The sequence below is a fragment of the Nothoprocta perdicaria genome, unplaced genomic scaffold, assembly GCF_003342845.1.
Source record: "Nothoprocta perdicaria isolate Ctin4 unplaced genomic scaffold, notPer1 scaffold_20, whole genome shotgun sequence".
Taxonomy (NCBI): domain Eukaryota; kingdom Metazoa; phylum Chordata; class Aves; order Tinamiformes; family Tinamidae; genus Nothoprocta; species Nothoprocta perdicaria.
This window is the reverse complement of record NW_020455205.1, coordinates 6,957,690-6,971,426: the sequence shown is the minus strand read 5'-3', so window position 1 is coordinate 6,971,426 and position 13,737 is coordinate 6,957,690. Positions and strand designations below refer to the sequence as shown.

The 13,737-nt window shown below is 45.5% G+C and overlaps 1 protein-coding gene across 1 annotated transcript in view; it reads right to left on the bottom strand.

The window, feature by feature from the left end:
* FAM129A (family with sequence similarity 129 member A) overlaps positions 1 to 13,737 on the bottom strand; it is a 45,816-nt gene extending 32,079 nt beyond the window's left edge. The window contains exon 1 of the mRNA XM_026037933.1: positions 13,683 to 13,737. Within this exon, the coding sequence (XP_025893718.1) occupies positions 13,683 to 13,737 (55 nt within the window). The remainder of the gene's footprint in view (positions 1 to 13,682) is intronic.

Here is a 13,737-nt window from a genome sequence, read left to right as displayed (position 1 = left end):
GTTCTGTGTGAGTTACCTTAAATGTAAATAGACATCTCGGAGCACTAGTTTTTGCATTAACGCATACTTCGTAACTCCATAAACTTCATAAGCACTGTAGCAGAAGGCCTTTAGCTTACAGCAGTATTTTACTCTTTTGGCTCCCATACACATTGAAAATGAGTAAACGTCACAATACTTCAGCTCAGGAAAACATTTAAGCCTTAGAGGTCTTCCTTGCCCTCAGGAGCCTCCAGACTAAGCAAATGCATGGATTTTAAGCTGAGTTTTCTCAGCTGGTGCACAGCCCCAAGAGGAGCAAGGGCCRATGCAGCCTACATTGCTGCCGCTCCTTCCCCTTTCCAGGCTCCGAGCTTGCAAAAGCATTTTGGTTGTGACATCCCAGGCAACCCAGGCTCTTGCAATCTTTTGACACCACATTTCTTTCCTAMATATCTTTATAATTGAGCCTCTGCTATAGCATGCAAGGAAGTTGATTTACCTTAAAACCATAGTGATGGCTGTGCTACAAACCAGCTAGTGCCTGCAATCAAGACTGTAAAAGGTCCTAGCTTACTCTTTATGGTTGTAGGCTAAGGGAAGAAAAGGAGGGAAAGAAAAAAGAAACCTGAAAAACTCTCATCAGAAAGAATTTGATGTGAAGATATGGAAGGATAAATATAAAGTGCRGCTTACAGGTCCCTCCTGTGCAAATGCTGGTGTAGAAGAGCCCATTACTTTTTGTCCCAACCAACAGTTGAATGCCATTTGTTTTCTTCYTCAAACTCCTATTTTTAGCTGTAATTGCAGGAAAGCCCTGGATTGCGACAGTTCCACCGAACACAGTGACAGTGTGAAACACAGGTCCCCTGAGACCAGGCCCAAAGGTCTTTCCCTTTTCCCCACAGTGGCTTCCACCCAACCCTTACTTGCGTGCGGAGGGCATCAGCTCAAGGGAGCTGCCGCGGAGCTGCCTGCCGAGCATCAGCTACTGCGTGCTCCTCTTCAGCCAGCACGTGCTCCGCTCTCCCACGTGTCTGGGAGAGCAGTGCTGAGCAGACCACAGGCTAGAGTTTGGKATGGTCTCCTTCCTTTCTGGAAAGGCTCGGAGAGCAGAAGATAGAGTCGGCTGCTGCATCTTTTAAGAAATATGTGTTTGGGTCTGCCAGGCAGCTCTACCATCTCAGTATTTCAATGCTGCATCCTCTCCAGTTGCCTCATTTCCTCCCCATTTACCTACTGTGTTCAAACAGTCTTGGGACAACACGGGGTGTCTCGAAGGAAACGGCCAGGCCTGCGGCGAGCGCGCCTGCTTCTCGCACAGCATTCACAGAGCWGCGCCACCCGCGAACCGGCCGCCGCGGAGCAACCTGGGGCTCAGCCCCCTCAGCRGCTCCCCCAGGGCATCGGCCACCTCCACATTTGTAAAATATTTTATTTGGAGGGCTGAGAAAAACACAGCCCCAAGAGTGCAACTTGCAAAAGCTGATAAGAGCAGAAAAACAGTATTTTTATAGTATAATATGCTTTCTGTGTAATAGGACAAGCCTGGCAGATCTACGTACATCAGATTAAATTTTAATTTTCTGATGACAAAAGCAATCCTTAGCAATGCTATTTTAAAATATTTACCTCTTTTCTATTAAATTATATTTTAAGCACCGTGTATCACACACTTAATGCCACCAAGAGCTTCATTTACCAGTGCACAGTGGAGGAGAAAGACACTAGTGGCTTCTCCTGTTGCAAGAGGGGTCATCAAATACTGATATTAAGCCTAGCTTTGAAAACAAAGGCAAGGCTCATTCTGGGTAATAATAACAAAGCATATACAAAGTATCTTTGCTTTGTGTCTTTAGCCAAATTCTTTAGTTGAGATTATCCTTTGACTTCTGTGATTGCTATTATACAACCAGGTCTCTTCTTCAGCCTCTTTGGGCTTGCTCTCCACTAAAGTTTTCCATGAGTCCACGGCAGTGTGCAATATCCACACAGTAACACTCTACTTGAATCACTTCCAAGCTTCAGTTCTTCCAGAGACTGCCTGCGTTTACTCAATACTACCAGATTTCAAGCCAAATTTGCATTTTTTCTAAGGTGGCTTAATGCATAAATTCATTTTCTACCTTCATTTGGGCTGATGAGACACACTGGTGCAACTGCACCACATGCTACGATGAGAACTGAATCCCCACAAAATGCTCCCCCACTAGCTTCTKCATAAAGAAAAAGCAGGTTCTTGGATAACTGAAAAGGCAGAACAGCAAAAATAAAGAATAAATAAGAACAGGACAGGAATTTTGGAAAATTTCTTGCAAAAGATGCAAGTGTGATTTTTTTTTTAATTTCTAATGCCATAGTTGAAGATTCAAAGATTTTTCAGAAAGTGAGAATCCAGTCCTGACTTCACCAAACAGATCCTTAATGTGTCTTTTCCATCCCCTTAATTTCTGGGTTCCTCTAATTCATAAAATGCTGTACCTTGCAAGAAAACATGCACTTCAAGTACATTCAGAAACACATAGGACACAAATATATGCCTGTCAACGTGGCAGGCATATGGCACAGTCCATATTACTGCTGCTGTAACCAGGAGCCACACGAAATCAATACTATTGGCTCCTTTCTGCATTATTCAAGATGACAGGACTTGCGCAGGAAAGCAAGAGCATGTTCTCTAATCATGAGAATCAACTCTAAAGATAAAAGAAAATTAGTCACACAATATGACAAAGAAAACAATACAGCACCGAATCAGCATGCACTATACTGGACAATTCATAGGGTGTTTGAAACCAAATAGCCAACTTTTTTCTCATTCTGTGAGAAGCAACAATGAACAGTAATATTGGATTTCAAAAAAAATAAAACAAAAAAGTCAATGGGGCAGAGTTGACAAAGGCATATTTTCAGTTACCATAACCGTTTTGTTTTAGACTTACATCAGACAAAAGCTATTTCAACAGGAAAACCTGTCTTAGCCAACAGCTGGAAAACTCATAGCCTTATTCTGGAAGGAAAGGGGACGTATTACTTTTTACAGATGTCTCCACTGCTGTCATCCAGAAGAAGCTTAAACTATGCAGAGAGATGGGCCCCTCGCAGACGAGGGCCTGACATCCTCCCAGGCCCGTGCGCACGTAGCTCTTGGCGTCGCTGCAGTCTCCTCTGCTAGAGGCAGCGACCACAGAAACCTCCAACTTTTCACAGGGCACCATCAAATCCATTATTTATTCTTTTTTTTTTTTTTTTTTTTTTTTTTTTTGGTTGAGTCTCTCAGAAGGTCACGAGCTGACACATGAGCTACTGAAGAGGCTGGACCGAGCGCTCGAGCCCAAGCACTGCTTTGCAGACAACAGCAATAAAACACTGAGCTGGTTTTCACGCTGAAGCTCAGCACCAGTGCCTGGTGAGACCTGGCTGGGCACGCGGCCTCGTGAAGAACTTGGACTTCAGCTCAGAGGCATGAAACTAGCACCTGCCAACGCCAAGCAGCGCAGGGAGAGCGCGGCAGGCCTGCAGCTCACCACGCACACGCCTGCCTCAATAGTTAAGGCATGCTAAGGAAAAACCGTGCGGTGAGATGAATCACTAGCAAAACCACAAGCTCTTGCTCAAAGCTGCCACGTGGTATTTGACAGTCTTACCGACATACTGGGTTTTGTTCACTGATGTTAGCAACTGCCTTGTATCTCGGTGTGGGATCAATTTTAGACATCCCCATTTCCRGTACGAAATGTCTTGATTGACTTCATGTTTTTCCGTGCATAAGGGAAATCACTAACAAATTCAGATTATTGCCTTCCTTTTTCATCCACTTGGGCCCAAGCTTCTTCCCCCCAGTAAATCTTAGTGCTGCTTCCTACAGCACCTTCTTTACTATCTACCTACTTACTATCCTATTTTATTGTCCTTCCTACAATACCTACTTTTTTTAATAAATACCCTTTGAGCAGAAGAAATTCATTACAATCCAACATTTTCCTAGTGGTTGCAATTATGGGGATCTTGATTTGAGATACCTTACTGACCTCCATTTCCAGAAAGTGTTATGCAACTAGGCAGGATAACAGCTTCACAGAGGCCTTGATTTTGGCATCCCGCTCAAATCACACGGCAGTCAACAACCATACCGGTATCTTCACACATTCCTGCGCTCTGGTTTGGATCAGTGGGCTGGCAGTACTGCTCATTAACAGCATTTTTTACTTAATACAGCATTTGCCTCTGTAATTTAAAATRTTTTTGAGGCAATGGGAAATTGTTTCTCCAATTAAATACATTGTGACGGCGGCATCGAGGCTTTGCAATGAGATACAGATACCTCTCGCATACAGGTCAAATTCAAAGGAAGTTCATGCACACAGGAAGCTATGTCTGTCCTGTGGCTTTTTAGCAGCTCTCTCTAAATCGTAACGTACAGGCTCCTGGGCTCTTTCATTTATACCAAGAGCTGGGTAAATGGACAAGGAGGCTAACCTGGCTCTACATCTTGCTTTGGATGGAAATTCTCTGTTTTTGACACTGATTTATTACGTTTAATATTTAGGTGGACACATGGCCTTCATCACAGAATGCACACTTGAACTAATGCACTTAATGACTGGATTAAATCCACCTGTGCGGAACATACAGGTTTGCTTCACTGGGTTTTGGACTGTTTATCTTTTCTAAACCAAGGGATGCCAGACTAGCTTGGCTCCTGCCAAGCAAACTTTCCATGTGGGTTATAGTTGCACAAGGTGAGGACACCTCCTGCACCTACCCAGCACTCATTCTTGCACATTTTAATGCAGAGCAAACCCTGAAATCTCCTTCCTGGGAAATGCCAGAGACTGAGTTCCCTTTTAGGTTGCACAAAACAGAACTCCCCACGAGCAATCCGGCAGCAGGATTACTTTTGCATATGGATTTTTTCAAGAGTACAGAGCTTTTCTCTAATAATGCATCCTTCCTTCCTCCAGACACAACAACCTGCTAATTCCACRCTGCACAGGAGGTGGACGTGCCTGCACCACAGTTGCTGGTATCTGTTTCCTTCAATTTGTATTTCATGCAATGTCTGCTTTGGGAATAACCTGCTCTCTCTGGCCATACCTGGAGAGCCCACTACAAATTAGCAAGTGTGGCAAGCACAAAGGAGAGAAAGAAACAAACAGGGGTCCTCTTTAAAAGTGCATGAAAATCAGGAACTTCCAGCAAGGAACTGCCAGAACTCCTGGGGCCTCCGAATCGTGAATTCGGTCAGTCCTTTTGCTATGTGCTCTTGGAAACATCTTTAATGTATCATTAAATATTTCATTTTTGCTGCTATACCACCACCTCTCTCGGTGCAGTGGATGAGAGAAGCTTTGGGAATAAATCAAGTTTGCAAGCAAAAGCAATGCTCTCTAAACTGCAAAACTCTGACTGCAATCCAGCATCTTTTCCCCTCCCAAAGCTCCATAAAGAAAAACGACAGTCCACTTAGATCCACTGATCATCTGGCAAATTTTTGGTTGATCCTTGCAGACACATCAAGGCAACCCTCCCATCTGGATACCTCCTGCCATGAACACTCCCAATCCTTTTCCAACCTCAGCCCTTCCTATTGCCAGATTTTTACTGCAATTTCCTGGGCTAAGAGCAGCAGAGTAACAAAGCAAAAGCAGCCATGGGTAAAGCTGGTTTTCTTTACAATCMCATCTAAAAATACCATCTTATAATCCAGCCCGTATGGCACCTGCCTCATGTGTTGCAGAGGTCTCAAAGTTTGTCTGTTTACAGGAGCACCGAGCGCTCAGTCACAGCTGAACTCGGCGGGAGCTCAGCTCAGAGTCAAGGCAGAGCTTGAGAACAGCCAGTTCTCCCTGAAAATGAGGCTTGCCAAGCAGACCACCCATATTACAGYCACAGTTCCCCAGGCTTAGCGAGGCAGGGAATTGCAGAAGGAACGAAAGCCAGGGCCTCCTCCTGGACAGCACCAGTGGAACAAAATACCAAACAAGCTGCCTTGGCACCCAGGTTCCCCCCAGCATCATCAGTGAGCTCAGGAGCCACAGGTGGTTTTAGCTGATGTGACAACCCACTACAGAAGCTGCACGGCGTTTGCAGTATCACCTCAAAAACCTYAGGAGATGCAGGAGCTGCAGATTTCCCTCCCTTGTCCTCCCTGGAGAAGCCTCAGCTGCTCAACAGGACATCAGAAGAGAGGAAAAACATACTTCCCTCAGTCTGGTTTTCCAAATTAATGCTCAGCCATTCTAGCTGAAGTCCTCTCAGGAAGTGCAACTTGCAGCTGACAGTCAGCACAGACACTTGGAGCAGTTGAAGACTGGCAAAGTCTCATTTGCAATGGAAAGAAGGTGAAAGTGTCTAGCAGGCTAAAGCACAGACAAGGCGACTTCATCATACTCCTAAAAGTAAAAAGGCCTCTTCTTTTTCTCAGACCCTGCTATTAACCCTTGCCCAAGAACAATAAAAGGCTGCTCTTTTCCTCTCGATCAGCCACTATGATGCAGGCTACGAAAGCAGGTCAGACCTGAGACAAGCCATTTAAGAYGCTTCATACCCACCTCTGCTGCTTCAAAAATCAGGACTTTGTCATTAACACCCATAAAAAAAAMCCAGCAGAATCACAGCACAGATAGCAGCTGCGGCTTCCTACAAAGGAAGGAAATCACGCAAAACTTCAGGTTTTCTGTAAGATAACAAATGTGAAGGTTTCTGAACAAGCACCGCTTGAAAGGGCGCAGGAGAGGTGGCTGCACGCTCCGGGCTGGCGCTGCTGCCTTTTGCACCTTTGAAGAAATTATGCATGCACATCACTGAGAAACGAGTGGAAAGGTGTCGGGCAGGCGGCGAGTTTGCAGATTCTGCACGGGAAGCCAAATGTTTGCGCTGGGATTTCGAGCACGCTGACCTGGAAAGCGGCAGCCATTSCAGGAAGGAATGACTCAGACGAAGGAGCCACCTGAGATCCTGGGCAAGGCATCCCAGAAACGGTCTGTGTGCACCAAGGAGGATTTTGAGCTCCACAAAACCTGCTGCTACCTTAATCTGGGGAATGTAAACCTCCCTGGAAATCCCAGATGTTTTTACARTGTAAAGGAATTCTGGCTATTTTTTTGCTAATACTGCAAAAGTATTTAGTGATCACTCGTGCTTAAAGGTATAGCTGGTCTCTGCCACGTGTTCCGGGCATTACCTCTGTCTAGCCTGGATGAGCTTATATAGTTTAAAAGGTCTGACAGTGCTCTGAACTGGAGTGTTGTCGTTTCCCCTTGTTCTGGCTTTGCACGGCCCCTGTCTCTGGACCTGCTTTAGCATCGTGCACATCGCCTGCTTAGATGGTGAACTTGCCATCTGCTGACTGCAACGTTGCTCAAGCCAATAGGGATCCCAGCGCTTGAGCCCGCACCCACCAAAGTCTGTGGCAAAGATCTGCCAATGATGAGGGTCAAGCTCTGATGGCTACGAGTCACCTCCCCTTGTTTACAGCTGACCCTCAACATGTTCAGCAGGAAACTACTTGCAAGACGCTTGACTAGTCTGCTGTKGAACAGTGGTTCATTAAGCCATTCAACACACCATGCAGCAAGAAAGCTACCGTAAGTCATGGATTCTTTAAAACTATGCTTAACTTTTTGATCATCATCAGATCAAATGAACACAGAGACAGGTTTTCTATGTCCTCRTATTGCTAGCTAAAAAATTTATTAAATTTATTTTGTGTTGAGGAAAAAAAAAAAAAAAGAATTAACTGTGGTGGCCTCACAGAGCAACCTGAAGCTTCACCACTGGTAGAAGTAGAGAAGCGTGATGACTTTTCACAGGAGCATGAAGATTAAATGCTTATAATTTCAAAAACTAAACATCATTAAATACATACACAAACTCAGTCACCCAAATTTTAGGTTAAACATATCAAGTCAAGCATTAGTGTGGACCCAGCACCAGCCTTTATATTTTTTAAAGGGAAAAACCAATCAACTGATCAAAAAGAACAGGATAAAATTTTCAGAAAACCCAAACAGACAATCCCTTTCTTCTCAGCAGTTTAAGCAATTTCAGTAAGCTTTCATCTTGCTTTCATGTAAGAGTGTGCCTCATGTTTCATCACTGTCCTTCAACAGCAAAAGCAAMGAAAATGCAGGCCCAAGAACTTGAATCCACTTTTTATTGTTTTTAAGTGCTAAAGAGAACAGAATGTTTATTGTATGCAAAGGAAAAAGCTGTAAAAAGAAACGCTGCTCTATTCTGAAAGCAGCCATGACCACCCTGCTTATGAATATCATCCTTCCTGATCTAGGCACTAGCTTTTCAGCTGCCACTGCCTAAAGGCATCAACTACAAAGCTGCTTTAATCATCCCTACGACAAACTCAGAACTTTCTTTTTCCTCTCTTAATATTGATAAAATTTCTATCAAATGCAAAGACTGCCTTGCTGATCCTTTGTGGCCAAGCTGTTCTAATTAAAAACCTCAAATCTTCATGATTTTTGAAAATGTCAAATACCAAATAGCTGTAGGCACCACCCTGACAGTGTGCCTCAGTTATGCAGTGTTTTAGCCAAATGTGACTACATTTCTCACTCTCTCAGCTGAGAAGTTCTTTTCATTGATACTCAGTGCTTAATTCAACACTATAAATAGCTTTATGGAAAACTCAACCCATTCACAGAAGATGAACATGATGGGACCACAGACAATCTGAAGAACAAAACGGCACCTGCAGTTTTGATTAGGGACAATCAAACACTGTTTGTACAGTGCCTGTTGCAAGACAACATGAGGGTAAACTTCAAAAATTGCTGGCAGTGGTTTTGAGAGCAGTTAACAAATGGGACAAGGTGAGCAATGGAAAAATGCCTGCCAGAGTATCTCAAATCCCCAATATTACCTGTAATTCTATATAACGTGGATGGCAAATAGCTTTGCCCATCAATCACACCCCTGCCAGGCAGGCACCTTTGTGTTGCATCCAGTGCAAAGCCAAGAGAACATACACCGAGTTAAAGAATGGGAGAATCAAAGAGAAGCTGTTTTCCCTTTCAAAACAGCCAGGTACCCCTTATTAACACCAGGGGATGAATCTCTGCCCCTGGCTGCAACAGCGACCAGTCCTCGGAGGATGAAAACGTCTCAGAGAGCAAGTCAAGTGAAAAGTATGCTCACCAAAATTTCCTGTATTAAGATCTTCAAGAACTTAGCAAGAAGACCCATCTAATGAAGAACTGAAAAAAATATCCATACTGAAATGTTAATTCCCCACCCAGTTCACTTTATTTTTCCATTTTGTATAAGCAGCTACTTATGCCTATTCAGGATGGGCCCATTCCCCTTTACTAAATGATAACTTGGCATCATGAATTCTGGAATCAATTTGTGCTTTTCTGCTAAAACGTTATTTAGATTCCGCTAATCACAGGATATTTTTTAAAAAAAGCATTTTGCTTTTTATAATAAATTGCAGAATCTGAAGATGAGAGGCATCATTTAAGCATTAAAGAAGCTGCTGCTGCTAAGCCCAGGGCGGTATCACACACCTACACTACGCTCTGCTGCAACTCAGCTTACCTGCCCAAAACGAAACAGAGAGGACTTGCAAAACGCAGTAACGCATGTAACTTGTAACAGATAGAAAGAAAGGGCAGCAGCCACTGCCAGGTTTCTTGCAAAATTCTGCTATACTTGCAGTTGCAGCCCAAATGAAAAACAGAAGGACTCCACGACAGTTTAAAGCAGAAAAATCAAGCAGACAGGCTGAGTGTCTCTCCAAAAAAAGACCATTTTTTCCAAAATTAATTCCAAGTTATTCTTTCCCTCTCTAGCATCCCTACTCAAGAATAAGTATGCACATTGGCCACCCTTTTGTGCAGAATTTGATCAGCAAASAGTATCAAGAGGCTTTCTGGCTTCTCTCCTTATAGCCGAGCAGAAGGGGGATGGTGTTTGCTCACATGCTTTCCTGTAAAGCCCGCCACCAATTTCCTTATCTTGTCTTTCAAGTAGAGAGCAAAGCAGGCTCCTGTTTAGTCTCTAAAACTTGACAAAACAGGAGGAGTCTGTTTATTTATTTATTTWTTTTTTATAAGGAAGCTGCACCTTGCAGGAACACATCCAACCCAACCCATCTCATCCTTGGACAAAACTACATCTTCAAGAGCTGCACATTAAAATCAGGGGTAAAACCAAACTGCTGGAGACAATGGCAAGAGCTTTCACTGGTGAAGGGAAAGAAGAGCTGTGAGAAGATCAGCTAGCAAAAAAAAGGAAGGAAAAAAAACCCTTAAGGAAGAAACCCCCAGGGTTTATGCCCACGCACAGAACTGGGTGCAGTGAATGCCAGCACCGTCCCTGCCTTCCCAACACCCCGCCAAGCACTCGGCACCACAACTGCCCGCTGAGCATGTCACCCGGGGACAAGAGGGAGAGGAAGGAAGGGAAAGGGCTCTGAAATAAGTAGGAAAAATTAAAAGCAATTGCTCAGGAAGCCTTGTCCTCTAGAAAGCTTTATTTCTACACTGGATTGGATGTGGTGAGGCAAGCTAATGCCTTTAATAAAAAACAACCTTCAGAAAAGCTCAGTTTTTGCATGCTAGACTCCTTTGAAGATGTAGCTATTGAAATTACAGGCGTTAAGTGCTTGAAATCTCTCCAAATGGGGGGGAAAATAGTTCCAAAAGGACCACACATGACAGCAGAACCTGGCCTGCAACTAGTGGTGATGATACGGAATGGAGAACCCCTCAGCCCTGACGGCCAGCCAGCCTGCCCTGGCTGTGAGATGGGCGTCCCAGAGCCTTTCTTCTTTAATATGAGAGGCCTCAACAAAAGGTTTCCAGCAGTTTTCCTTGGCAGASTCTCACAGGACAGATGCTTCTTTCCTGGCACTTTCATCTTTTCCCCCTATTTCATGATTGCACCTGTGTCCTGTAACTCCACTGTACCACCCTAATGCCACTCCCTGCTGGGTGCAATGCCCATTAAATATCATCAGACAGAAATCACGTAACCAGCGCCTCCCATCTCAAGTTTAGTCCATGCATCATCACACCGCGGGAGTAAATTCTTTTAATAAACTCTTTTCACATGACCAGCTCCCAGCCTCCTAATTATTACTGTCCCTTTTTAAACCATAACCATTTCTATCCTTAATATTTCATATGTAGTCCCATCAAAACTCTTCAAAAAAGAATTACCTCCATAGTTCTTTCATTTTTTTTAGGAGCTCAATTCTCTTGAAGGATTGACACATAAATAAAAACATTTCCTTTAATTTCAGTCAGCTTCACAATCATATATTTTACTGTGAATTATTTCTGTAGATTTAAAACACCTTAAATATCTTAAGTAAAAGAAAAAAAAAGACCATTGGTATACTTAGAAAAACATGCTTATTCAACACAGAACAGAAGACATCATTGGAACTACTAAGATTTTACACCAGTGAGTGTGCTGTCCTTCTTCCCTTGCCCCTCCTTGCTGACCTGATATTGGAGACTCTCCTGCTGCTCATGTCAACCCCAAGTCCGCTCCTCTCCCACCMAACTCAATCCATCTTCGTATGTATCCCTGCTCACTTGCATTTTCCCATGATTTTACCATAACAGTCATTTCTTCCAGCGGGGAGTAAGAAAAAAAAAAATCAATCAGTGCATGTTGACACTGTGTATCTTCCTGTCAAACACGGTTTGCTAACAAAAACATACCACATTCTCACTTCAGTAGTTGCACCAGCTGACTTCCCACCTGCTTCCAGGTATGGCTTTCAGGTGCTGCCTCTCCCACAAACACATGAACGTCCTAATGATTTACAATTTGGCTCTTTCCATGCTACCATTTCTTCCATAGGAGCCCAGAGGGTGAAGGAGGTTTATGCAGAAGTCACAGTCCCTCCATTCAGGAATTGTGAGACTCCTAGGCAAATGCTTTCTAAACCATCTCTGAAATCCACCCCTCCGACTGGTCTGACGAGGCCGGCGGTGGCTGCCTGCAGGCCAGCAGAGCCCTGTGCGCGGTGCCTCCCAGGCGGCGCCCGCGGCTCCTGCCCCTGCCTTGGCTCTCTGCTGTTTACCTAGGCACATCAATGGGCATTCTTACATACATGCACACAGCTTAGGTAGCTGTTTGGCTCTCCTCTCTTCCCTCAAAAGAGCAATGGGAACAAATAGACCTCCGGAAATTGTAAAAGCTGTAAATCTGTACAGATGTTACTGGAGAAACGGCATCTGTTTCTTTAGACCACAACCTCTTATTTCCATCTGCTACAGTGTACTGCAACTTAAGTGATACCTAAGTAGACTACAAGGTTTTGCAGTGCCAGGACACTGCTTTGGACAAACTGAATCACCATCACGACCACAGCAAGTTAGCATCAGGACAGCCACATAGCAGTCATCCAACACGTCGAGATTTTGCGTGTGGTTCCGTCCCATGCAATTTTGGCTAAAGCTTCCTGGGAGCAGCCCCCGAAGCTGACTGGTGCCATGGTGGCTTGCAGGGTGGCACAGATCGCTCCAGCGAGCTGCCCTGTCTCTGCAAGCATCCGCTCTGCATGCGGGGAGAGGGCACGAGCCAGCAGCTGCATGGCAGACACCAAAATCTAGCATCAAAACCAGCACAAAGGAACTGCAAGTACAAAATTTGCTCACAAAGTCACTGAAACAGTGCTGGGAAGGGAGTGCTACAGAGAGTTGTGTCCAAATACTCACTTGAAGCAACACTCAAGCTTTCCTGTCTTAAGTGTACAGATATTTGGGCCAATATGACTGGTCTTCAAAAGCATCATGCCGAGTTTGGATAAGGTAACTGCCTGCATTCTCCAATAAGACGTGTGAGATAATATCCCTGAGCCTGAAGCCTCACAACCCATTTATACAGCTGAACTCACACAAAAAGCAGATACCTCCCTTCCCTTTTTACTAAATGCTATCCCGTACCATCTTGGGATGGAAAAAAAAAGACACACACACACACAAACTTCTGCAAAATGAGGCCAGCCCGTGCTGTGTTTCCAATCTACAAGCCAGTGACTTGGATGGCTGCTGTTCCTCGAACGCGCCAGACCCCGCGATTCCCGTGGGCGAGAGCCGGGTCTGATGTCGCAGCCCCGGCCTGGCGAGCACCGCGGGCTCTGCACACACGCCGGGCTGCCCGCCGGGACCGGACAGCCTGGCATCCAAGGAGTCTCCTCCCGACTCCTTTCCCCACCACAGGCAATAACAACTCACAGGCAGCTGTGACACCAAGCGCATCCTTGTTACTTGTCACAGCAAGAGCTGAGAGTGGGGAATCCTCACCCGCAGCAACAACGGCAAACTCGAGCCAGGCGACAAGCACAGCTACGTGCTAATTTCCCTTTTTCGAGATGATTTCCCTTATTTGCTTACGCAGAGCTGCGCGCTGATTCACAACGCGGGCCAGGAGCTTCCCCGGCTCCCGCGGCCGGGCCCGGGCGCCCCGGCACRTGCGGCGGGACTGACCGCGGCGGCTGCCCCGCCCGCCCCAGCTGCTAACGGCCCCAACGGTCACCCGCAGCGCTTCCTCCTTCACACGCGTGGGGAATCTCCCGAGGAGGAAGCGCCCCAGCATCCCACTTTCCAACCGGGCACCAGCCTCCTCAGGAGCCCTTCTTTTAAACAAGGGCAGACGAGTAAAGCACAGACACAAGTTCCCTGTGCCCCGCTCCGCGCGCTGCCGCCCGCTCCCGCCGCGCCTACCTCGGATGTAGGCGCACTTGGCGTCGTCCAGCGCGCAGGAGGCCGAGCCGCCCAT